Raw genomic sequence first — 25992 nt, 5'->3', positions numbered from 1 at the left:
GGTGCTGTTTCTAATCCTTCCCAGATGGAGTCCATTTTAGACCCAGCAGAGTTTCCAATCTAATCAAAATTAACATTTGAGTCACTGGAAGTAATCTATCCTAAAACAAAGCTGTTACGCTGGTTGTTTCTCCCATAAATAGGTACTAGAGACACTGCAGACACCGGTGGATCACAAGACGTTTGATTTAGAGCGCATCACCGAGGGCAGTGGAATCAGGTTGGTCTTAAAAAAAATTTAAACACATTTAGTTTTAATGCAGGCACAAAAAAAATAATATTTCTTAGAATTTTTGGTTTTAGATGGGACATCAAACATTTGCTTTTAACAGGCCTTAAATCTACAGCTGAAACCGTATATTTAAACCCACTGTATAAAAAAGCACAACCTTTTTTTCACATTGCTGCTTTTGGCTTTAGGTTAGTTAGGGACACCAAAATTATTTCTATTTGCTGGAGGCCTGAATAATGAATCAGAGGTTTACATCACTGACTTTACTGTGCCTTTAAACAATTTGGGAAAACCTAGTTGATGATGTCATTGCTTTATAAGCTTCTCATAGGTTAGTTGACAATATTTGAGTTAAATAAAGTCACATGTAGCTGTGTTTGATCGAACAGTCGATCAAAAGGTATCGGGTAAGAACATTTTTGGTCATACACTAGTCTGGTTCCTTTACTTTCTGAAAGGATCGACCAAAGAATTTTATAAAGTATGGGGCCCTTTACTGGGTTATTTTGACTTGCAACTCTCCCTTCTCACTAGTAAACAAATCTCAATTTAAAGTGTTTCCATAATCTCCCACCCCCCCACCCCTTCTTTTTTTTTTTTTCTCTTTTCCGGCACAGGGATAGTTGGGGTTGGATGGGGTTTATAAAAATATAAAAATGTTGAAATGCTGTGTGGTTCTTGTTATATTGTACACGGTCAAAGGAATTGTAACAACTGCTAAACACTACAATCTGAATGGCATTGTACATCTGTTTTAACAACAATAAAAACATGATGAAAAATACTATTTGTGCAATTTATTAGTAAAACTTTTTACAAGTTAATCACTAACCCTACAACTTTCTGAGCAAAGTTTAAATCAGTTTATTTGTAGAGAATAACAACCAAACGTGACATTACATTACTGGTGTGTGTGTGTGTGTATGTATATATATATATATATATATATATATATATATATATATATATATATATATATATATATATATATATATATATATATATATATACACACACACACACACACACACACACACACACACACACACACACACACAGTTGGTGGTGTCAGTCCAGGGATGCCTGTTGATTACGAATGTAAAGCTTTTAGATTTTATATTGGTCTCATATTTTTATGCATGTCTGTTGCAGCTGTGTTTTTCAGTCAGAGAATCTGAGCCAAAGTTTGAAGTTGTCTCTGAAAATGGAGGCTGGCTGCTCAAACCTGTGAGTCTTAAAACATTTTTAAGAAGTAATTACAGTGTTTGATTATAGTTAATACTTTCAGCATTTTCTTTTCATCTATGACCGTACTGTTTATGTACTATTGGTATGCATAAACATTCTTACAGTGAACGTTGATTTTTCTTTTTTCCATTTGCTAACCAGATCATTTTGAGTTGTTTCATGTTCTAACATACAATTTGCTTTGCTTACATTGTTATTGTGTAAAAACACATGGCTTTTTGTTCTTTTTATCTTAGTGCATTAAGTTACCCTCTGGGAAAGCACCAGTCAGGCATCTCCCTAAAAACCTATCCATGGAAACACAGCAAGGACAGAAGCTGCCTCTCAGATTTACCCTGTAACAAGTTCCCCACCCCAGAAAAAAAGGAGCTGGAGAGCCCAGGGGCCAATTGTTCGTTCCCCCAAAGCTCCCGGCTAATCCCAGAAGCTGGCAACAAAATCAACCTTTCCCCCCACAAATCCTTCTCAGCCCTTGGAAGCCCAGATGTGATTATTGAGGAAACTTTTTGTGATGACCCAGAGCCAGGTGTGTAGCCTAGTCTGATATCCCTTATATCAGGTTCAGGTGTTTTTAATATTTGTATTGTTGACATTACATCTTTCTGCAGTCAATCCAACTGGTCCTCAAATGGACAACGATCAATGGAGACCCCAAAGGAGAATAAGAAATCCCCTGCGTGACAATGAGAGTCAAAAAGGTAGGAAACAACCCCTCTGTCATAATTGCATATAAAAAATTAATTTAAATTGGCTGTTGTTAATTAAAGACACTTATTTTTAATCCCAGCCAGCAAAAAGGTTGACAGAGGAGTGGAAAGTTAGTTTGATAACTCAATAGAAGATTTAAAAGGAGCCCTTGACACTTACTTTGACTTACCAGTTCTTAAAATCTTCCTTTTGGTTCTTCAACTCATTGAGTTTTCTTTAAAAAAAACAACAACTTTGTCCTGTGTTTAACCTTACTCACTCATTTGCCTTAGTTACTCTGTGGGTGGTGGTGACCCATGTTGTGAACCCGAGTCACTTCTACGTCCGCCACGCAGTCGAGAAGAAGGAAAGTGAGATTCTTTCAAAGACGATTAATGAACTCTGCTGGGGAGACGGTTGCCACTTTACACCGAGAGACACCGTGGAAAGAGGTACTTGTGTTTCTGTCAATGTTCAGAGACAGTGAATTACATTTTTTAGCACTGTATCAAGCTCCTAGTCAAAGGTAATTGTTAGAAATATATAGTTTAACAAATTTCCAGGTTTATTCATCTCCAGATTTAGCTGTATTTTCTTTCTAGTTATTGGACTTCTTTTTCTATCCTAAAGCAACATCCACTCTTAGTAGTGGCAATCTTCAGGTAGTTGGAAACTTATTTCTGTTACATCTCAGAAAGCTAAGATCTGATAGAAAATAAATCGATGGATGACCTAACAATGCAAACAGTAGCTATGTTTAAATGCACAAAATTTGACAACTGGCTTGAAATGTATTCAGATTAAGACAACAAAAAAATATTAGGATTGTACCGTTTATGGGCACACAATCAATTAATCCGATCATAATGTGCGTCTATATGTACCTGGCTTTATTCAGAATAGAAAACCCCACAGAAGAACAACTTCTGACTTTGCTGAACAAAAAAAAATTTGTAAACAAAGCGGTATTATACGAGTTTGTTGGTCTTCCGAGCGCCCAGGCTGGACTTGAACGATGTTCTAATTACGGTTGAGACGTTAAATAAATAATAAATAGATAGCAATTTTGAGCTCTTTTAACTTTTCGAATAGAAAGGTTGTATCGGGAGCCCCGGCTGTTTTGCTTCTTGCCGTATTTCTGCCACTCAACAATGCAAAAATACGTCACGTTTACGTTGGCCGCACTCCGGTCTGATTGCCACACTCGGAATAACTTGACCCTGACAAGTGTTGACATGCATGTCAAACAGATTATCACTCGGCATAATCCACCCCTCTTATTCGGATTACAATTTCATTTAATTTGAGGTTAATCCGATCACAATATTCCGATTGCACTGCAAAAATAGACCTAAAAATAAGAATTTTTTTCCTTGAAATTAAAGTATTTTTCCTTGATTTGAGCAGGTAAATAGGACTATTTGCCAATGGAATAAGATTTTTGCACTTAAAATGGGAACAATTTATCTCCATCGTCCTATTTCAGGTGCAGTACATCTAATTATCTTATTTTAGGGTTAGATTGGCAAATAGTCTTATTTACCTGCTCAAATCAAGGGCAAATACATTCATTTCAATAAAATTTTACTTATTTTTAGTTCTCTTTTTGCAGTGTGACTTGTTTACATGATGCATTTTTATTCCGATCGGCCCTTTTATTCAGATTACTTTTGTCCATGTGAACGTAGCTACTGCCGATTTACCGTTTGTTGTAAGGTTCAGCTTCAGGGTGAAATGTTTCTGGCAGTTTCTCCTGTTGCATTTCAAAAGATTTCCTCTCCGCTTCACACATCCTGCGTGACACGGATCTCGTCAAAGTGATTATTCTCTTTGCATGTGACGTTCACCATGAACTGTCCGGGTCCCACTCTCACACACTGGCTGATCTGCTGACTCTGCTTTCCTCAAAGCTACCAAGAAATAAACATTAAGATAACTGAGTTTTAGCATTTGTTAACTGAGTTCTAATCGTCTGTGTCTGCATCTTGTAGCCTCATAAACAATGTTTTCTCCTACCCTCAGTCTAGATGATTATTAGACCTTAGATGTTTCCCTTCTCCTGTTTAGGCTCCATGATCTTTGTGAAGAGGAAGGAGGTGCTCTGGTGCCGCAGCAGAGTGGTGGAAGTCTTTCAGAAAGGCTGTGTTAAGGCTGTGAAAGCCTGTCCAGTCACCCAGCTGACCAGTTTGCGAGTCTTTTTCCCAGACTATGGATTTACTGAAAGCATCACAGTCCAAAGGTACGTTCTCACAACCCGCAGCAAAAACATTTACTTACATTGAGAATAAGCGTCCCAGCTGTGTGATTTGACTAGATCTTGGTTGTTCGTTTTTCTTTTGATGATACACATGCAATATATATGTTTTTCGCAGCGAGCAGGGGACAGCTGAGTCTCTACTAAACACTGTGAACAATCACCTGAGGAAAGTGACTGAAACTGTGACTGAAAAGCTGAATAGCTTTGCTCCTCAGGCCATAAGATGCTCACTGAAGGACCTGGTCCCGTATAACCCGGTAAGATCAGTCATGATGCAAATGGTTCCGTTTATAGCAACAAAAGGTTGATGTGAAGTGGATTTAAAACTGTGTGTGTGTGTGTGTGTGTGTGTGCGCAGACTGAGCTTTGGAGTGAAGAGGCAAAGGCTGAATTCTGCTCTGTGGTTGGATCTGCAGCGGTGGAGCTGAGGCCTTTGGGTCAAGACAGAGACTCTTTGTTAGTGGATCTAAGAAAAGCTCCCCTGGAGCAATCCACTGAGCTGCCCATCTCTGTCAGAGACTACCTTGTATTCATTAAGGTGGCCAGGTACCTTTATAATTTATCAGTAAAAATAATCTTTAGCTTGTATTGAGATCTGATATGTTAAGATCTTGACTTTTCTCCCATCTACTACAGTCTGCTGAACTCTGGATGTTTTTCCATCATAGGTTTTCTTCTGCAGAGACACTGGACTGGAGGCCTCTAACGTACCATCCTCCTGTGTATCCGGAAGCCAGCGCAGAGCGGGCTGCTGTGGTCTGCCACATCAACGACCTCTCTGACTTCTACATCCAGTTGGTATGCGTTAACCCAAAGAACTCCTCTTTGTGAGGAGAAAACGTTTATTCCCTCTTCTGCATGACCACTGATATGTTTCCATTTTCACTGACATGTAGCGTAGGCTATCCTCTGGAGCCCCCTAGCAGACTGGCGTGAGGTGTGAACATAAAGAAAAGAGTAACGGTGTGAAACTAAATTCAGATACCAGGGAAAGGAAACCAAAAATACTGCTTCAGCAAAACAATTATTTCTTTAGGTGTTACTTTGATATGGTTCAATTCAGGACAGCCTTCTCACACACGATTGTGTCAAAAGTATTCACATTTACTACTCGAGTAGACATGTAGTTTACCAGGGTTTAAGCACACTTCTGTAGAAGCTGAAGTATCAAATCACACCTTTAGGTTGTGTAAAAGTACTTAAAACATGCAAGTAAAGGTAGTGTTAGGAAAAATACACCATTAAGGACCAATGCTTAGGTCGTGCCACTGGGGCCCTTACTGCAGGCACAACGGCTGTAAGATGACAAAACTGGACAAGAAAGTTGGAGTTTTTTAGGACAGGCTCAGAAACAATTATCTTTGTTGATGTACAGTAGACGGTGCTGTCAAAATGAATGATTAATTTCTTAATTAAATTATTAAAACCTTGATTGAAACCTTCCTGTGTCCAATCCTATAGCTAAAGCCAACAATGTCAAATTCAACTTTGCATCCAACTAGCTTGGAAAATACTTCCAGATTTGGTCAGGGTTGTACAAACGTCTGCTCTCCTTGCTACCAACCTCCTCGCTGGTGCTTGGTTGGCACATTCTGCTGCTATAGACATCTTTGCTAAGCTAGATGGGAGCTCTTAAACCGTCCTCCCATCCTGAAAGGGGTCAATACATTATGTATTCAGAGAAAGGCGGTTAAAAACGTAGATCTCTGTGGAGCTGCAGGCTTGTAAAAATGAACCAATCTCTGCTCTACGCTGCGAAGAGCAGGGATTGGTCAGAGATTTGTTCCTGCTCTCACCCCCATCCCTGTCCCTCAAGTTCTGGGGGAATTGCTTTATCTGTTGGTAACACCAGTGTGCGTGTAGATTCCTTGTTAGTTTCCGCTTGCCTGGCCACAAATGCAAACTTCTAGTGTTTATGTATCCGGTCAGGTTAGCGACTAAGTTAGCGGTTAGCGTTTATTGTAGCTCCGCTGCTCTCACCGTATACTTTGAACATGATTGAGAGGCACAAAAAACAAACCGCGTACAAGTTTATGAGAAGAAGAGGAAGGCCTCAGTAGAAAGAGATAAGACCAGAGTGAATTTGTGAGATGTTTTTTTTTTTTTTTACGTGATCCTCTTGACAAGCAGGTAAGACGGTCTTGCACATACACAGTTATTCAAAAAGGGATTTGGGGAAACATACGGAAAAATCACCGACTCTACCTTTAAGTTCTTTTTGGCAACAACTTTTGTTTTTGTTTTGTTTTTTTACTATGGCAAGCTGGAATAAAAAAAATTAAAGTTAAAAGGCAATTTTCAAAATGGCAGAAGATGAAAGCACTCCAGTAAAGTGTAGACAACAGTTTCTACTTAAGGTAACAAAGTAGCTGTACTTTCCTTGCCACCTCTGCTCATACAGCTGTCACTTCTGTCTCTCTACTACCTCAACAGGTAAACTACGCAAATTCCTTGTTGCTCTCAACCAAGCTTCAGGATTTCTACAATGAACTGGCCGAAGACGAACTCAGGGTCCACTGCCCTGTGATAGGACAGGCTTGTGTTGCCCGCTTTGGAGACAAATCGTGGTACAGAACTAAAGTCATCGGTAAGGATGAATAGTTTTACTTTTAACCACCTTATTCCTGGTGGTGCTGCCGTAGGATTTATGTTTGCTACTTCTCATATAAGAGGCACAGCAAAGTTGTTTGTTTGTGATACCAATCGCTTACATGAGCTGTAATTGTAAATTAAGAGGTTTGTAGTTTAGCTCAATTTATTGCATTATAAACACACGCCTACGAACATGTCCTAACTCTCGGACATGTCTGATGATCAAAATCAATGGGTGTGAATCTTTGCTTAAAGCAAGTTTCCAGTGTGTAAAATGGCTAATTGGCTACATCGACGCTCCATCAAAATACTGTAAAGATAATGTGGTTGCAATTTTTAAGTACCGATAGATATGACCGTCAAACGGACTATGAAATGGGTTTAGTTATAGGCAGGTTTAGTGCTTTGACATCATATTTTCTGCCGCAGATTGTAAATAATTAAATCAGAAAAGCTGTGATCCTCTTGCGATTTGCTCAGTGTAGCACAAAACGTCGTGCCGAGCAGCAATACAGATGAAGTGATTTCAGGATACAGCAGGTGGGTAGAGTAACCAAACATTGTAATCAAGTAAGAGTAGCACCACTTCAACAAAGTTGTAGCAGTAAAAGGTAGTCAGCCAAGAAATTATTCAAGTAAAAAAGTATTCAGTAAGAAGGTTACTCAAGTACTGAGTAATTATAACAGCTGATGATTTAATATTTAAAAATTATGTCACCAGACAGTCAGAAATACGAGGTTATGTGCAAAAGCTGGTATATTAAAGAGAAAATGAAACGATATACAAAGAATAACATAATTACAAAGCAACAATTTCAGGCAAAAGAAACACTTTTCTAAATTGTTTTTTTTAAAGTGTTAAACTTGTAAGCAATACAGCAGTTAATGTATATATAGTATGCTAGAACAGTGCAAAGTCCTTTCAATGACAATATCTATCGTTTTTATGTACGTTCATTTGGCCTCCAAATGGCTCAATGAGCTCAGCAGATGAAAAATAACACAAAAATAATAAAACCTGTGTACAAATAAAAAGTCTCACTTTAAAATAAACTTTAAAATAAACTCTCTTTCAGATTATTATTGAGTACACATAAACAGGAGCTTTAAGTTATTCTATCCTAATACTAAATTTGGTTCATTAACAACTTTTATTAAGTCGCGTCTCATTTTCAGGAGCGATTTTTATTAAACTACCATAAAATATGAAATACAATATGTTGCAATCTAATAGCATCCAATATAAAAGATAATACTTCTAACCTTATCATACTAGGCAGATTAAATAAAAAAAGAGATCTAAAATGGTTCCAACACAGTATTTTACAATGCTAAAATGGGTACAAATGTTTAAAGAGATGACTGAACTTACAACAGGCAGGAAAATGTGGATGCACTATTCTGGTGAAGAAAGCGGCAGGAAGCTTGAGTTTGTAATTTTTTCATTGATAGACGGATAGTCAATAGATTATTAAAATATAGTTCAAACCCTAGTGATGGGAATTACTTATTGTAAAGCACAGTGATCACAAAGAGTAGCCTAATTGTATTGTCATAACACTTTTTCCCCCACATGACAGTTTCATGACTCACTGTTAAAAACCTTTCATGGTGCCAATAGAAAATAATGTTTAGCATTCTGATGTGTGTTGTGTGGTTGTAGGGCATCCCGGGGGGGAAAAGGTGGAAGTGCAATGTGTTGACTTTGGCAATAAGCAGATCTTGTCTGTCAGCGATTTAAGGAAGATCAAAGATGACTTCTTTACCCTTCCTGCCATGGTAAGAGCACAACAGAATGTGTAGTTTTAGTATTTTAAAATCTAAAATTGACTCTTTTTTTTTTTTTATTCAAAAGTATTCAAAAATTCAATAATTTCTGTTTAATGCTTTGGATATTCCTGCACTGCTAAGTTAAACTGGATGTTTTCTTCTGAAATCCAGGCGGTTCATTGCCGTTTGGCAGACGTCATTCCTTTGGCAGAGACTTGGAGTGATGCCTGCACCAAGAGATTCATCAGCCTAGCTCACAAACAGCTGGTCACTGTTGTGGCTGAAGGTGCTGACTGTGAAGTTCTTTTCTTTTGTAGATACTCCTCTTTTTTTTTTTTCTTTTTTGCTGAACCTTTTTTGTTTTCAGATTAGTTATTGTGACTGATCTTAGCTCTTTTCCTCAGGTGAAGCTCCTAGGACCAAGCCTTTGCCGGTTGGCCTGTTTGTTGGTGGGTTCAACAAGTCAAGAACCAGCATAGCTGAGCTGCTGGTAAAAGAAGATTTGGCCCGCTTCAAAAATCGGTAATTCTTGTCTGAAATGACTTTGAGAGAAAAAATATTAAAAGACATCAGGAAAAAGAGTTTTATTAAGAGTATTTTACCAGAGATGATGAATTTAATGTACTATATACCTTTGGTTTCTAACATGATACTGAAAGACCGGATAGAAATAAATTAAAATGTTAGTTTCTTTTTCATTTCCTGATGAGGAAGGTGAGATTAGTCCCAAAAAAAGTAAAAAAAAACAAAACTGGACTTTTCTCCGAAGTTTGAATACGTTTTGCTTCCTAGCTTTATATTATTGCCCAAAAAGGCCTTGTTAGGGCCTAGATAACATGCTAATTTAACCGAAACTGGTCCACGCCCTTAGCGATGGATGGGAAGCGAAACGTCTTCAAACTTCGGAAAAAAAAGTTCAGTTGTTTTTTTTTTTTTTTTTTTTACTTTTTTTGGAATGATCATGAGCTGAATGACTGAGAATCTTCACCAGTAAAGTGAGATTGGCTGTAACTATAAGGGTTTATACTATCATTAGAGTTTCAAAAGTTCAAGCTTACTCAGGAGCTACACCTAGCATCTTATGTGAAAGGACTGTGTCTTTTTTTTTTTCATTTCATGATTGTATTTATTTATAAATCTACATCTTCTTGTCATCCGCCTTACAGTATTCTCTATATTGTAGTTTTGTTGCTGACCCCACTGTTTCCTCATGTTCAGCAAGCCGACATTGAAAAATGAGCCCTCTGGTGTCGATTCCACTGTGTGGGATCCCCCGCTTGAGCTTGGGTCGGCTGCGGAGGACGTGGACGCTCCAGGTCAAGTGATTGTTGAAGGGGGAAAAAATGAACCCCTGGAGCTGCAGCCTCAGTTGAAGCTGCCAGACCAGCATAAAGACCTCAAAGTCCGGGTGACGCACGTCAACTCACCAAGCAGCTTCTATGTCCGACTCTTCGATTCTGACTCTCAGCTTAAGAAGTAAGCAGGAGCAAAAAGGTTAAATGAAGCCTAACAATCAATGACTAACTCATTGTTTCTTAGAAAATCCACCACTGTCCTATTTTTTTATCAGTTCATCAAAGTTTTCTGAAAGGTTCAGTGGTTTAGGGGATGGGATACCTTTTAAAACGAAGCAGCTCCAATCAGAGACACAGGACACAAATAAATTATCCTTCATGCTTGTGTACGTTAAGAGGAAAATTTTCCTAGCGTATGATTTCAACTGTCTTGTCCTTTTTTAGGGACCAGATTTCAGGGTTTAGTAGCAAATGCCCCCCACCCCATGTCTCATTGACATGGTGTCTAATTCTACAAGATGCTCTTATTTCATATTTGTGATTATAATCCACTAAATGTGGATTAAACAGTTGTGAGGGACTGTCAACAAATATCTCAATTGATTCAGAAAGTCATTTTGTTGATGCCTATCCAACCCTGAACCTAAACCTTTAAGGTTAGATAATAAATAAATCAGTCATAAGTGAGCTCGTTGTTAAAGTAAATGTACTAAGTTTGGTTGTGTTGCTGTTTGTTTAGGATATGTGAGCTTGTGAAGCAGGAGTGCAGCCAAATGGAGCCCGGAGACATGGTGTGGAAGGCAGGCATGCACTGCGCTGCCAGCATCAACGGAGTCTGGGAGAGAGGACGGATCTGCTGCGATGTCACGTCGAACAAAACTGCAGAGGTATTTAAACACGCCACGTCATTGTTTGTTCAATTTTCTTTAGTTTCACTGCAAAACCATTAAAGGGAAAGTGAGCGTAATGTTGCAGCATGTAGATCTTTGAACACTGATCTCTTACAATGGATAGTACCAGAGACATGTTAAGGTTGTGATCAAAAGTTCAAATAAAACTTTATGCCATGTCTTTTAGAAAAATGCTGGGTTGATATTTGACCACTCCTCTTTTCCAAATTGCCTCTTAAATTAGTTACCTGCACGTAAATGTTCGTTTTCCTTTTCTGTATAGTTACTAATTTTCCATTCTATTGAAGCAATGCTGAGCAGCTGCACATTTTAATTTAATTTACAGGTACATCTAAAAAAAATAATAATATTCTGAAGCAGTTGAGTATTTGTGTATCATAAAAAAGTATAAATTGTATAATACGCATAGTCTTATATGTATAGCCCTTATTTGTTGTATTTATAGCTGAAAGATAATGACAACCTAGGTTTCGATGTCTCACATAATGAAAATATTGTGGGGGGGGAAAAATCAATCTTGGAAACTTGCAAGCTAATCAAAAAATTAATTCAAAACTGCTAAAAAGGTTTCCTGTTGTGTTGACTGAAAAGAAATGAATATACATTTAAGAAGCCTGACATCTCTGCTAAAATCTTTTTTATTGAGCTAATGTACTTAGACACAATTTTGGGTTTCCATTCTCTAAGGCACAATCATCTAAAATACGAGAAATAAAGGCTTGTAATGTTTCCCTCTGTTTAATGATTCTCTATATAATGGGTTTCACAAATGCATGATAAGAAATCTTGAACTTTTTTCGCAGTATTCTAATTTTCTGAGATGCGCCTGTATTTCTGGCTCTGCTGCCTCTGAGATTCTGTGTTTGCTTCACTGTGGACAAAGATGGTGCTGGTTGTCCGAGTTGTTTCTGGTCCACATGTCGGCTTAACCCTTGATGGTCCCTGTGTTGTTCTTGAATCTCCTCCACCATCTACTTTCTACTCATCGTGATAGTTTGGCTCTTTTTCCACATCTTGGCATATTGGTAACAAAATCTGAACTTGTTCTCACGCACACTTGTGTGAATTGTTGATATTTCCACAAATTTTTAAGAATTCATTCCCAAATAATAAATAACTTGTTAAGATGTTATCCAAACCAAAGCCCTACGTGTTTAAATAATAAAGGCAATCTGTGTGCATATTTGAGCCTGTATGTAGAAAATTTACCCTGCATGAATTAGAGGAAATCAACTATAAATCCAAATTTGTGCACACAATTGTTTTTGTGTGATAATCATGCCACCATAGAAGATTTTCTGGGTCCTCACCGCTGAGTGCCAGAGTTCTTTGAAATATTGTGACAGCTTTTAAATGATAGAGACTCTTCCCTTTCTAAATGGTACCAGGTGAGACGGTGTGACCACGGCAACACGGTGAAGATCCATGTCAGCAACCTCTACCCACTTCCATCCTCTCTGATTGGCTCCCTGGCACTGGAGTGTGCTCTGAATGGCATCAGGTTCGTTGTTCTTCTAGCAGTGTTGTAGTCAAGTCACTATGCCTCGAGTCCGAGTCCAGGTTCGAGTCACCAGTGTTCAAGTCAGAGTCAAGTCCAAGTCATTAAAAAAAAAATCCGAGTCGAGTCACTATTGATCCAAGTTCGTTGTAGGAACATGCCGTGACGTGTGATGTATGACATGAAGCAGTAACATTCCATTGCACTAATAACTCTTTCGCTGTAGTTACCCTTGGTTTTACTCGGTAAAACGACTGCTTTTAAGACGTCTCCTAACCATGGTTTTTAAACATTGTTGTTATGGAACGTGCAACAGCGACTCGAGGTACGCTGATAGGCTGCATATGAAGGATGTTAAAGCCGCAAGCGGCGTCGATCGGCCCTCGCAGCCAAGCGCACTCCGGTCTATTGGCCACCGCCGCGGTGCCGGCCGGCGGGCGGGGTTCGCACACCGTCGCGGTGCCGGCCGGCGGGCGGGGTTCGCACACCGTCGCGGTGCCGGCCGGCGGGCGGGGTTCGCGCACCGCCGACCGCCTGCCACCGCAGATGCTGTCACGCATTTTCCTCGCCCGTCGACCGGGCGATTCCCACAATCGCGTTTGGCAGCGTTCCCCCATTACTCGCAACAAATGTGGTGCAGATCGGTCGATGCAGCGAGGAGATACAGCCGTTGGATAATGATAATGCATTTGGCCACCGGACCGGACTAAATTGTTCGGCGGGCCGGAAAATTTATACCGATTCCTGGACGGTGACTACAAACAGAAAAAAAAAAACGGCCGATGACGCCATGAACGCAGAGCAGGAGAAACACATCGACTTACCGTTCTATCAACTCGGCCCGTTTCCCAGTCTTTCTAAGCCCTCGACACTCAAGCCATCGTTTGAGCTGAACGTTGGTATGTTGTTCCACAGTTCTACCAGTAAAATGGGCGCCTGGACATCCTCTTGTGAAAGTTTAACAGCTGTAAAGTCGGTCATATCGTTGTATCTGTTGCATGTGTAACGGCTGGTTGCTACGTGCGCTCTCACACTGTTTGCCCTTCCTTAGCGGCAAGGGGCGTTGCTCATGAGATGGTGACGTCACGTGCGCGGTACGACATTTAGATATTAAAATCATACACCAAATAATATTCTAATGACATATTAAAATTATAGCCTAATGATATAAAAAAAGTCGAGTCTTTTTCTCAATTTCCGAGTCAGAATGATCTGAATGTAGGAGTCCGAGTCCAAGTTCGAGTCACCAGTGCTCAAGTCCAAGTCAAGTCACGAGTCTCTAAATTTATTTAATGACTTGGACTCGAGTTCGAGTCTCGGACTCGAGTACTACAACACTGTCTTCTAGTGCATTAAACTGACTGCTTTAATAAGTACATGATGCTCGTTGAGTGTTAAATGATTAAATTACAGGCCACAACCTGCTCCAGGAGGCTGTAAGTTTTTATGTGTGATTATTTTTGAGGAAGTGTTGTAAAGTGTAGGTAGTTGTGACGATAAAGTGAGCATCTGCACTGAAAGCTTCGCCGTTTATTTCAGAAATTGGCCGTCAGGAAACGAATTACGATCCACTCAAATTCTGATGAGTTAATTTATATTCAGACAGCAGAAAACAAATGAATATTCAGTTAACAGCAGCCATTGTTGCATACATACACAAACACTTTCCCATCCCTGTTCTGTCATTTGTTTAATTTTTGTTTATTATTGGATTCAATTATTTGATCACTTGGTAGTTTTTTATTTATGGAGCAATTTTATACGTTCAAATGTAACACAAAGTGTTGCTCAAAGGTTCATTACAGAGAGTAAATAAAATAAAGAGTACAGGTGTGTGTATCTCTTTTTCAACACTGAGAAGTTCTCAATGATTTTGTCCTCCAGGCCAACAGGAGGCAGATCAACCTGGACAGATACAGCCTGTGACCAGTTCGCCTACTACCTGACCGGAGCTTCGGCTTTGGTGACAATTACGGTGAGGCATTTTCTGTTCTTAATCTCCAACATGACACCATTTATTCTCTGTTAAAATGGGTCACTTTGTATAGCTCCATCAGACGTTATCTGCTTGTTTCTGTCCTGTAACTGAGCGTGTCTCTTTTTTTATTTCTGCTTTAGGAGATGACAAATGAGCATCCAGTGCCTGTCGTGTTGGTCGTCTCCAACAAGTTGGGAGAGTTTATCAGCATTGCCGACTTCCTGGTCAACGAAGGCCTCGCCCTCAGGGAGAGAAAACCACGGTCTGTAAAAATGTCTTAGTTTTGAGGGGCAAATACATTGTTTTTATATGTTGGCTTCAGAAAGACTTGATCTTATTGAGTATATTCCTGTTTTTGTTGCAGGGTCGCGGATGCCCCAAAACCCAAAGAAACTGATGTCCAGACCTCAGCCAGTGACCCAGAAACTTGTAAACAGGAAGAAAGCAACTCTCGTCAATCTGTTCCCGTTTTTTCTTGCCCCTCCTCATCTTCTACTAAATCAAACTACATTCCTCCAAAACCATTCACCAGCTTCTCCACAACAGCTGAAAAGGTGATTATGTAAAGATTTTATATCATGCTTTTTCAATCCCTCCAAAGGTAACTATAGGCATATGATGAAATATTGCCGTTGGCACTACGGAGTATTCATTTGTTATGAAATATGTCTTGTTTTCTGCTGCCATTTTTTTCCAACCTGGAAGCGCTGTTGTAACTTCTGAGCAAGGAAAGTTGTGACTGGCTGTCCTAAAAGTTGCTATATGACATCTAATTTGCAGCATTCTCAGGTGTCAGGTATCTGTACCGTATCGGTTCAAATATCCCTAATTATTATATACCGTGTGTGATTGTGTGTACAGGTGAAAACTTCAATGTATAACCCTCCAGAGCTGCCTTGTCCCGGTCACGTCCCTATCAGCGTTTCTGCTGTTGGAGACGATGGAGTCATTTATGCCAGGACAAAGAGTGCAGGTACGCAAAAGATCAGTCGGCGAGAATAATGCCTATTATGAGATATTTTAATAAAGGGTTCATATTGCAGAGATGATAAACTCAAGGTGGAAACCTAGAAATGAAGCAGAAACCTAAAACTACTTTGCAGCCCACATAATAAACCCGTTTTGCAAAGTGTGCCCGGACTTATTGTCAGAATTTTCATTAATGCCTCTTTGATCGACAGCAGGCACAAATTTTAAATAAAGTGTTGAACACATTGGCAATTTTCTAAGTAAATATATTTATTATGGTGTGATTGACTTGAAATCCTGACCAGATGTCATGCAAAGAATAAAACGGTATAATATGAAATGGCTGATATAAAGGAATATTATCCATTGTCTACACCTGCGGGAGGGGGTGGGGGGGTCATCTGGTGCTTATCCCCAGCAGTCATTGGGTGACACAGGACAAGCAACCATGCACACACACACACACACACACCCCTAAGGGCTCTTTGGAGAGACCATTTAACCTAACAGTCATGTTGTCGGCTCCTTTTATTATAGATTTCCTAAAGGAGTGGTTATTTTTTCTTTGTAAAACACGAAGGATTTTTTTTTTTTTTTTTTTTTTTTTTGGTCGTCTGTTGATATCACTACTTTATAGACGGCTGCAGATTTTTAGAGAATGCCTCTATACTTGTTTCCATTCAGCCTTACTTTAATTATATGAAGTCTGCCTGTGTTATATGCTGTGGAAAAAGCCAACTTAACGGTTGCTATTGTGTGTTTGGGGTGATGAATTGTGTTTTTCTCCAAACATTGTGTATTATTGCATCGAAATAACTAGATTTTTTTTTTCTCTTTCAGTATTTTACCATCTTACCTAAATATTGTTCAACAAACCTAAAAGCACTTTAACACGTTTTTCTCAAGCTGTTTAGTCTTGCATGGCAAGTAAGCATAAATACAAGTCATGTTCTTACAGAGCATTACTGTTTATTCTTTTTAAACAATTATACCTGCTGATCCCAGGTCTATCTGAAGCTCCACTAGTGGTTTTTGGCTCTTGGACAACTCTTCTGATAATCATTTGCGCCCTTCTCTCTGAAATCCTACTGGGGAAACCTTGTCAAAGCTGGTTTGTGGCGTAAGGATGTCCTTTCTACTTTAACTGGACTACGGCCCCAACAGTTCTCAGCAGAACCATCATTAGTTAATTTACTTTATTTTTTCTGTACCCATCATCAGAATGTTCTACAACAGTAGGTTGCAAACATCTTAGGATATCTCATTGCTTTTGCTCATCATCAGATGTTTCTTCTGTGAACATTGCTAATAAGATGCTTTTTTATAGGCCATCTGATATTAATTTGTGCTAAAGTGAAGGGTTGCTTTCTTATTACTGATGGAGTTTAGCTTATGTCATGGCTTTCCATGCTGGTGATCAGAGCAAGTTGCCTTTAGTTGTTTTTTTTGGGGGGGGGAGTTGCTTCAAGAAAACTCATTTACTATTCAGGTCCACCGTTAATTTAATTATCTTAAATTCATTTGGCTCTAGCTGAATTTGGTGGAAAGCTGTAAATGTGATCTATTTCTTTGTCCCGGCAGTGTTGAAAAAGGAAGACAAAACACCAGTGAGCCCTAAATACCAGATTTAGGATGCTTGTTATTCCTTATTTTCACATTGGAGAACATAGAGGTCCTAGAAATGGGCTGTTCTGCTGTATGTGACCCCGTGGTTTTACGTAGGTTAACAAGCCTGTAACGTCTTCTGCATATAAACTGAATTAGTGTATCAACCTAATGAAAACCCCTATTTTTGCCAGAGTATCAGCTGGAACAGCTTAAGGAGGGAATTCAGAGGAGAATCAAGACGTTGCCCAGACTGAAGCCCTACACGTGGAAGTCGGTACAGGGCTGTGCCGTCATCGGACCAGACATGCAGTGGTACCGAGGACAGCTGCTGGAGTTGCTGGGAGGACACGTCAAGGTCAGGAAGACATTTGCAAAAAAAATAAAAGTGGGTTTACTGCCATCAAGCCTTTAGAGTTGGTTTGATAGACAATAATATATATTGGGAATGCCAAGACACAAAAATGAATAAAACTAATACAGTCGTTACTAAGATGATGTCAAATATTGGAGAAGCCTTTGTAATTAACAGCTGCTTGAAAATAATTTGCTTGTGTTTTACCAACTGTAAGAAAACTCTGCCCACACTGAGGCCGATCGACGTTAATGGTGGCGGTAGTGAAGCTCTCAGCGTTAGCGGCACCATTTTGGCCTCATCTACCAACATCAAGGCAATGAAAATTTCCTAACAAGATGCATATCGTGTGAGGGAAGTTACTTCAAGCCTAACCACGGACAAATCAATGTAAAAGTCCAAGTTTAAATATCCAACTTAAAGTATTAAATTCATCTTTTGCATTTTTCTAGACTCATTCTAGGTTTTGGGAAAGGAATGTACTGTGTTGCACCCTCTATAAACATTTGGGATATTGCGTTTCCCCAGTGATAACGTTTATGCATTTATACCAATGTTTTTTCACGTAACCCCTCTGACTGCAGTGAGATCTTAATGGCAAACCCTGACAACGTTATCGGAGGTAAAGGGTCTGCAGCTGCTGCGGGTAAAAGGGGGGTTCACTTTGGGACAAATTATGATCACTGATTGGTCAGTTGGTGACGAGCCTCCAGGATTGATTGACAGGCGGAGGACTGATTTTAATCTGTTGGCGAGAGAGACGGCGACACAAGTGCTGCTAGGTTTTGAAATGGCTGTGATGTACAGGATGGAAAGCACCCTGTGACATGTTCTGTCAAATAAAACGTAATATTACATCTAATAAATGCCTCAAAATCCCTTTCCTCATCCTCGAGTTAAACAGGGACGGCCAGCCAAAAATGTGTTGAGTGTTTTTATCGTATCAAATAAGCTATGCATTTAGCCGTGTTGCTATGTAGCCTTATATACAGTGAAAATGGGAGATTATGATAGTTGGAACAAATATTCTAATTTTCATCAGATACGATTTTCTTTTTAAATGCTGTTTTGAGCTAAATTCAATTAATCTTCAGTTTTCTATGTGTTTATCATATATAGCATGTATTAACTAGTAATATCAGCAGAAAAACTTGATTTGATTGGCCTAATCTTTAATGCACCATTAGGAATGTCTGTGTTCCCAAATGCACAAACATGAAAACAGAAACGCAGATGTGACTGAGCACAATAAACTGGAAGCAGTTGGGTTCATATGAATTCAGTTTGATCCAACTTTCATCCTTTTAAATGGAGATTAATTAACTTGTTGAGATGAGAGTTGTTCTCATTTACAGTCGTCTAACAAAGTGAAAGCAGGTGTAATGATGCTGTGGTCGTTGTGTTGACAGGTCCAGTATGTGGACTATGGTCTGGTTGAGAACATCCCAGTGGTGCACGTGTATCCAATGCTGCTCTGTGTTGATGTTCCTCAGCTCTGTATGCCCTGCCAGCTCCTTGGCATCAGCCCTGTAAGAATGTGTCTTTTGTTTTTCTTTCATCTCATTTTGTTTGCTTCATTCAAACCACTGATTTCCCTTTTATTATTCTCACATTTTTTAGGTTGGTGTTAAATGGCACAGAGATGGAGTAGCCTTGATGAGGGAGGTGTTACTAAACCGCTCAGTGGACCTGCAAGTTGTGGTAAAATATACTCAGGAATAGACCTGCGAGTCCCAGTTGTCGTCATGAGCAACACAGTATGTGAAATCCAGGGTTATTTGTCTTAGGAGCTGCCAGCTGACCCCCGGGGGCCTCTCACAGTGGAGATCTTCCTTGACGGGATGAGTCTCAGCAGGATTCTGTGTCACCATGAACACGCCTCCATGGACCGTACTCTTTCAACGCAAAAGGTCTTCATCCAGGACGGTTTCTGTTTTTCCCTTAAAGGAACCTGTAGCATCTGAAGTTGCTTTAGGACTGTTTGTGTTCTCCTGCAGGTTACAGAGACGCCTCCTGCCCCCCTCCTGGATGCCTGGGACATCACCACTGAGGTTTCAACCTAACACTACGGCTGCAGACTCAACATCAGCTTCTTTAACAGACCCTAGCAGAGATTTTGGACATTTGTAAACTGCGTAACATTATTTGGTTGGATCCAAAAACAATTTTCTATTGTGTTTATTTTGGGAACCAATGCTGTATTATCTAAATTGATTTGCATTCATACTTTAGTCAAGTAATTTTCTTTTGGGTGCTTGAGCAGAGTGAAAAGACTGAACAGAACATAAATTTAGTGGCTGATGCAGGTATAGAAAATTGAGGGCAGAACATGCTTGATATATGCTTGTAATGTTTATTTGGCTTTTAGGTAGTTTGACCTCCAAGTTTTCTTTTACCTTGACTCCCAATTACATCTCCTTTTTGTGCATCATGCATTTATTTACACCTCCATAGCTTCCTTAATCTGGATGACTAAGACCCTACGATTACATCGCTAAGAGATCCAGACGTCTATTTTTAATTGCTTTCAGGGTCTAACGGGTCCAGAAGAGCCGATGTTGGGGCCCTTTGTCACCCCAGACCCCCCACTGGAGGGAGAACACTTTGAAATCAGGGTGACGCATCTATGGACCCCCAACGAGGTATCTGCCAACTTCACTGTTCAGTCATGTTTGTAGAGAAACTATGCATGACGTTGTAAGCAAAGTCTCTACCAGAGATGTGCTTCAGTGACGTTGCTTAGCTGAAAACCTTTGAGGAAAGGGAAGGTTGTTGCAGATGAGCTCCTGCTAGAGCGCCGCCCCTTTAAACTGATGAAGAGTTGATCAGTGACTGGGCTCCTCTGTCATGTAGCTGTTCCTGTGGCCTCTGAAGGACACGGCTGATTCACAGATAATTGGAGACACTCTGGATGAAGCTTTGACCAGAATCAATGCAACCATCACCTCTCTGCCACGACTGACCAGCTTTCCTTACGGTAACGTTTCACTTAATAACTACCTACTTACACGTTGTCTCAAATTGTTTTGAGAGTCAGAAAACACATTATAACTTAAAAGGTAAATGATGACAGCGACCCTCAGGTAAATAGTAACAGAGGTACCAGTGTGAAGATGTTGCATATAAATAACTTTGGACAAGTTTATCATGGTTATCATCTGCATAGATGTTATTACTAAACATTATTAACAGTAGGGATAAAACTAGTGTTGCTGTAGTTTTTATCATTTAAAATGACTTTAAACATGTGATTTGTTCTGTATGACATGACAGTCCAAACAAACACTGTTGTTTTTACAAGCAGAAAGGTACTGCTTAAGGCTTTTATTGTGACGGTCTGGAAGGAAGCCCTCTCTGCTCCTTAGTGAAGGTGACAGCATAAAAAAGATAGTTGTCTGGCTGGTATGATTAGTTACTTTGGTTGTCTTGCTGAGTCTAAGCCAAGTTTTTGGGCTGCAGTGACCATAGACCAGGTTGGTAACAAGTGAAATAAAGACTAAGCTGTTAGTGGCTGCTGCAGACTGAAGACTCCCACGTTTTTACGTACTGACCGCATACTGTGAGCCACACAGTTTCTTTCTGCTGTCACAAAGTCTGAAACACCGCAATAAAAACACTCTGCGCTCTTTAGTAGTGGAAATATCTTGCCTGTACTTTTACTGCCTTCTGCCTGAGTTTTATTTGCTCGGTAGAAAAATACAGTAAAATATTGATTTAATTTTACTATAATAGCAACAATTAGCACAAGGTTTTTACCATGGCAAGTGTTAAAAGCAGCAACTGTATCATCCCAACTATCGTATTTTTCAGACTATAAGTCGCACTTATTTTCATAGTTTGGCCAATCCTACGACTTATATTCAGGTGCGACTTGTATATCAAACTTAAATGTTAATTCATATTTAGTGGTAAGAAACCAAGTAGTAAACATTACCGTCTATAGCCATACAAGGGCTCGCTAGGCTTGTAAAAACTATCCTGCTCCACTTAAAAATTCATTGAAACATTAACTTATAGACAACAAAGACTGACCACATGTTTGTCATACTGTTAGCTTAGCATTTAGCACCGTTACGCCTACGGTCTAATGTAGGTGTGATTTTGACAACTTTCAGCGTAACGGGCCATTACGTTGAAATGTGCTGGATAAAACCTTGCTGGTAGGAGTTGCCAATTTACTTGTTGGCTTTATTTATTTAATAAGTTGGCTTACCAGATTAAATATCCGTTTTCTGTGTGAAATAAATGACTGAATAAATGCGTACGTCCGGTGTGACCTACATATTTTTTTTCCTCGTTTTGGCGCATTTTTTGACTGATGCCATTTATATTCTGGAGCGACTTATAGTCCGAAAAATACGGTACATAAAAATTCATTTATGAAGCTGAAAGAAAATGTATAGGCTTCAGTGTTTCCCCCAGAATCTTTGTGTTTGGGTGGGAGGGGGTAAAAATGAACTGTCAATTGTTAATTTTTGGGGAGTTGCTAAGATTTTTCTTCCATTTAGCTTTCCATTATTTTCACAGAATACAGCTTCATGTAAGCAGCCGTCTTCTGTCTGTCTCACCTTTCCCTTATTTATCCATCTTTCTGTCTCTTTATGTTTCTGTCTCTCATGTATCTTTATGCATGGTTATGTTCTGAAGGCTACCTCCCTCTCTCCCTTTTCATTGAATGAAAATCTCTTTAAATCTAGATCTGCCAGAGTTTATAATAATTTTGAGCATAATTGAATACAATTTAATTATTTATTACATTTGGGATCTGTTTCTGATCCATTCATGGGGGTTCTCTAGCAACAAAAATGTATTTTCCGAGAATAAAGAAGCCTTCTTTTTTCATTGATGGACTCAGGAAGGTGAATTTTTGTTTCCAACTGATGAGCGACAATCAAAGCAAATGGTATTTTTGTAGGACATCTAAAATTGACCATAGAGTCGTTTACTTGAGAACGTGCTGTATTGAGCTTTAATGTTTATTATAATAGTTTAAACAGAAGTGATCATCCTCATATTTGTATCAGGTAAACGCTCTCAGTATATTGAAGTAACCGGGCACCACGTGAAAAAAACCAAATGTGTCCCTTTCTGTTGTAACAAAACAATAAAGGACACATTTATCCCGTTGGATCCCGAGTTCAATCGGGGAACTCGCCGCGTTCTCTCTCCTGGCGGCGGGAGTGTGAGTTTACCTGTGGGCGAACCCAGGTGACTTTGAGATGCTAGTTGAAGGGATGATTCAGCTTAGGAGTTATTGTACGTCCAGGTATACCCCCGCACACCTGGACATACTGTGAGCAACATGTGAGCCGCACCGAGCCTCAGCGGATGTTTTACCCTTGACTAGAGACAGAAATGGCTCAGGATGCGATCTGGTGCTATTTAGAAAAGCTAATTTTGATTCAATAAACGGCGAACAACTACAGACGTATAATAATTTACTACATGACGTGTCCTTCATGGGGGAGGCACCCCCCTTGTAGAAGGGTAGGGGAAACAGTGCGGTTGTACACGATAGAGCTCCGCTGTGTAGATTGTGATCTCAAGATTAACAGATAAACGCCTTATAATCCTCTAACATCTAAGATCATTGGATCAGCCACGCCCACATCTTTCCACTGAAGGCTACAGCTTGATCAAAAATGGGTTAATGTTGGAAAAATAACTTGCAGGTGCTCCATCTCAATATGTCTGAGTGATGGGAATGTTCTCGTGACATGAAATTCCTCTCTTGTAGATGGTGACGTTTTACACTACCCTGACCTGTTTTTTGTTTTTAGGTGGTCCCTGTTTGGCGGAGTACAGTGATGGCAAGTACTACCGGGCCACGCTGGTGAAGTTTACCAGCATAGAGCCTCTCAGGATCTTGGTTCAACTTGTAGATTTCGGCTCCGACGAGTTGCTGCCAACCAGCAAGTATGACTCTCTTTCCCACAGTGCCTTAAAATGTCTCTGAAGTGTTACAATGAAATCCAGCAAGATAATCCTGCAGGAGGGATTTGGTGTGGACCACATCACCAAACCGTGTCAAATCCACTGATTTAAACTGAAGCAAGTTATGAGCTTTACCCAAACAAAACATCTGCTGACCTGAGCTGCTGTATGATCCTGCAGGTTAGAGCAATTAGGTGGGCTGGCTGGTTCTGGTGCACTCGCAATGGTTCCTTAAATAATTTGTTTCTAGAAAATCATTCAGAAAATGAGATTTTGCCTTTCATTTATTTTATATAAGTTCATGCTGTAAAACCATCAAAGTGTTTTCCCCACTTGGTCCCGTTTTACAGTGGGCACAGTGGTGGTTGCACAGTAGGCTTTGTTTACATACATTTGAATTTTCTTCTTCCTGTAAAACATTGTACTGCTACAATGATGATAACTGTGTTCAAGAGAGACTGGAGATAATGGGAGAGAAGGCCCAAACGCTCCAAGTTTAGTTGTCCCGTCTTTAACAAGACGAGCAGAGCTCCTGTACAGCAGACAGTGTTAGCTTTAGCATAACAGCGCTACGTCGACAACAGGCAGGAAGCTGTATCTCTGAAGGGTGTGAACCCAGGGAAGCTAAACTGTAAACACTGATGGAGCTCCGTTCATCCCCAGCAGAGGACAGCCTAAAAGAGGCAGGTTTGCAAAAATAGACAACGGCAGCATTTGTGCTAAAATCAGCTAAAAAAAACGAAAGATTTGTGAAGAAGCTGTTTTCTAATTAGTCAGCAGTGTTTTGATAGATTTGCTCTCTCTGTTGGCTGGGAGAGTATCCTTTGAGTGAAGCCAAAGTTCCCCAGAGTAGAAGAAACCCTCATGCAGAGTCTGGAGCTGCACTCAGCTCAGCACAGAGAGCAGCACCGATGAATGCATCCCAGACGCAATGGAGGCGGTTCAGCGTTTGGTTTAGCAGCTTCTAAAGAGCTTTACCTGCAGAAACCTGAACCTGTTGTTGGAGCCGAAGGCAGCAGGCTCATTCTAATCACTACGAACAAAACAGGGTCCTGATGTGAGTAAGACGGGCTTAAAGTGAGCCGTGATGAGGCGCTCCACGGATGGGACGGTTTGCTCAGAGCCTCTTTACTCAGATTTTCAACATAGTTTGAGAGGAACCGAGTTAGATTATAAGGACGTCTTCTGTTCAGCTTTACTCTAAAAGAGACAGTTTGTAAAATAAAATAAAAATAAATAAAAATAATAAATTTGGTATTATCATTGAATACACTGTTCAACATTACCTTATACATGAAATACATCAAAGTAGAAAAGAAATAATTATTTTAGGGCCTAAAAAAGTCTGACATTTGGCATAACAAAGGAACATGTGGTTTCCTATCCTTTGGGGTGAAATATTTATTTTGTTGCTCTAGAGCAGAGGTCACCGAACAAGGTGCCTGCAGACACCAAGTAGCCCCCAAGGACCCCATGTAGCGCCCTCAAGCCTGTTCTAAAACTAGCACAATGCTCCAGTGTGCTCATCGTAAATGTAATTTTAGTGTTTTGCTCTATTTTTGCAATCACGCTTGCATTTATATAGATTTAAAAAATGTAAAAAAAAAAAAAAAAAAAAATTTCAAATGTTTATTGTTGAGCTCTGACTCTTCTAGTTCAAAGTAGGGGTGGGCGATAAATCGAGTATACTCGATGTATCTCAAGTTTTCCTCCGCGCGATGGTTAAAATGACTTTATCGCGACCATCGAGTGTAAATTTTCATGGCAAGATTGAGCTGCTGTATTTAATTCACTGCGTTTAGTTTTTCCCCACATGCTGTCAACGCAGCACTCGCTCCTCCTCCAACCAGAAAGCGCTCTTGTCCGCACACACACACAACAACGAACCTGTGCGCTAACTTACGTTGACGAGAACTATGGCGACAGCGGGCGTTTCAGGCCGTGGTTTGGATTTCACAAGAAGGATGTCGAGCAAAATGTGGTAATTTGCAAAACATGCCGTAACACCGTTGCCACAAAAGGCAGCAGTAGCACAAATTTGTTCCACCTAAAACGTCATCCAGTGCAAAATGAAGACTCTTGTAAACTCTGCGTGTTAACCACTAAAGAGCTCTAATGTGACAATATTGTAATTTGTGAAAAGCTCCTATGTGCAGCTGTGGTTAAAGAATGGCTAAAATAAAACATTTTAAATTAATTTTTATTTTGCAAGGCACTGTTTGGCTAAAAACATTTGTTATTCAAGGTTATTTGAACATATTGCGATATATATCGTGTATCGTGATATAGCCCAAAGATATCGTGATATTAGATTTTCTTCATATCGCCCACCCCTAGTTCAAAGGTCAGTGCTGGTAATCCTTCGTGTGACACAGTACCGATAAAGTAGCTCTGTCTAGAAAATGTTTTTAATCCATTCCCAGCAACAACAAAAAGAGAACGTTACATAAAGTATCCCTCAGCATCAACTCCAGCTGCTGGAGGACCAGATTGGCTGCACTCTGGGATAAGAACGCCCACATCTTTCCTGAAGCCATGAAGGACCCTGTCAGTTTATCATTCATATAAAATAAATGAATGAACGTCTAAAAACAAGACGAGAAACTGTGTTCTGTCTTCATTATTCAATGATTATTTCACTTTACGATGCGTCTTATCAATG

The 25992-nt window shown here is 39.8% G+C and overlaps 1 protein-coding gene across 1 annotated transcript in view; it reads left to right on the top strand.

Moving 5' to 3' along the window:
• The window catches only part of rnf17 (ring finger protein 17), a 34905-nt gene that overhangs the window by 7958 nt on the left and 955 nt on the right, over positions 1–25992 (top strand). Inside the window, exons 8-35 of the mRNA XM_021307320.2 lie at positions 143–219; positions 1384–1458; positions 1716–2005; positions 2088–2177; positions 2460–2618; positions 4234–4405; positions 4539–4680; positions 4782–4969; positions 5092–5221; positions 6857–7010; positions 8679–8794; positions 8957–9071; positions 9190–9307; positions 10004–10261; positions 10820–10967; positions 12380–12492; positions 14374–14464; positions 14608–14729; positions 14832–15021; positions 15329–15440; positions 17236–17399; positions 18806–18925; positions 19017–19097; positions 19184–19306; positions 19394–19447; positions 19928–20038; positions 20250–20373; positions 23177–23312. Of these exons, the coding sequence (XP_021162995.2) occupies positions 143–219; positions 1384–1458; positions 1716–2005; positions 2088–2177; positions 2460–2618; positions 4234–4405; positions 4539–4680; positions 4782–4969; positions 5092–5221; positions 6857–7010; positions 8679–8794; positions 8957–9071; positions 9190–9307; positions 10004–10261; positions 10820–10967; positions 12380–12492; positions 14374–14464; positions 14608–14729; positions 14832–15021; positions 15329–15440; positions 17236–17399; positions 18806–18925; positions 19017–19097; positions 19184–19306; positions 19394–19447; positions 19928–20038; positions 20250–20373; positions 23177–23312 (3773 nt within the window). The remainder of the gene's footprint in view (positions 1–142; positions 220–1383; positions 1459–1715; positions 2006–2087; positions 2178–2459; positions 2619–4233; positions 4406–4538; positions 4681–4781; positions 4970–5091; positions 5222–6856; positions 7011–8678; positions 8795–8956; positions 9072–9189; positions 9308–10003; positions 10262–10819; positions 10968–12379; positions 12493–14373; positions 14465–14607; positions 14730–14831; positions 15022–15328; positions 15441–17235; positions 17400–18805; positions 18926–19016; positions 19098–19183; positions 19307–19393; positions 19448–19927; positions 20039–20249; positions 20374–23176; positions 23313–25992) is intronic.

The sequence above is a fragment of the Fundulus heteroclitus genome, chromosome 7, assembly GCF_011125445.2.
Source record: "Fundulus heteroclitus isolate FHET01 chromosome 7, MU-UCD_Fhet_4.1, whole genome shotgun sequence".
NCBI classification, from domain to species: Eukaryota; Metazoa; Chordata; class Actinopteri; order Cyprinodontiformes; family Fundulidae; genus Fundulus; species Fundulus heteroclitus.
This window is presented reverse-complemented; position numbering and strand designations above follow the sequence as displayed.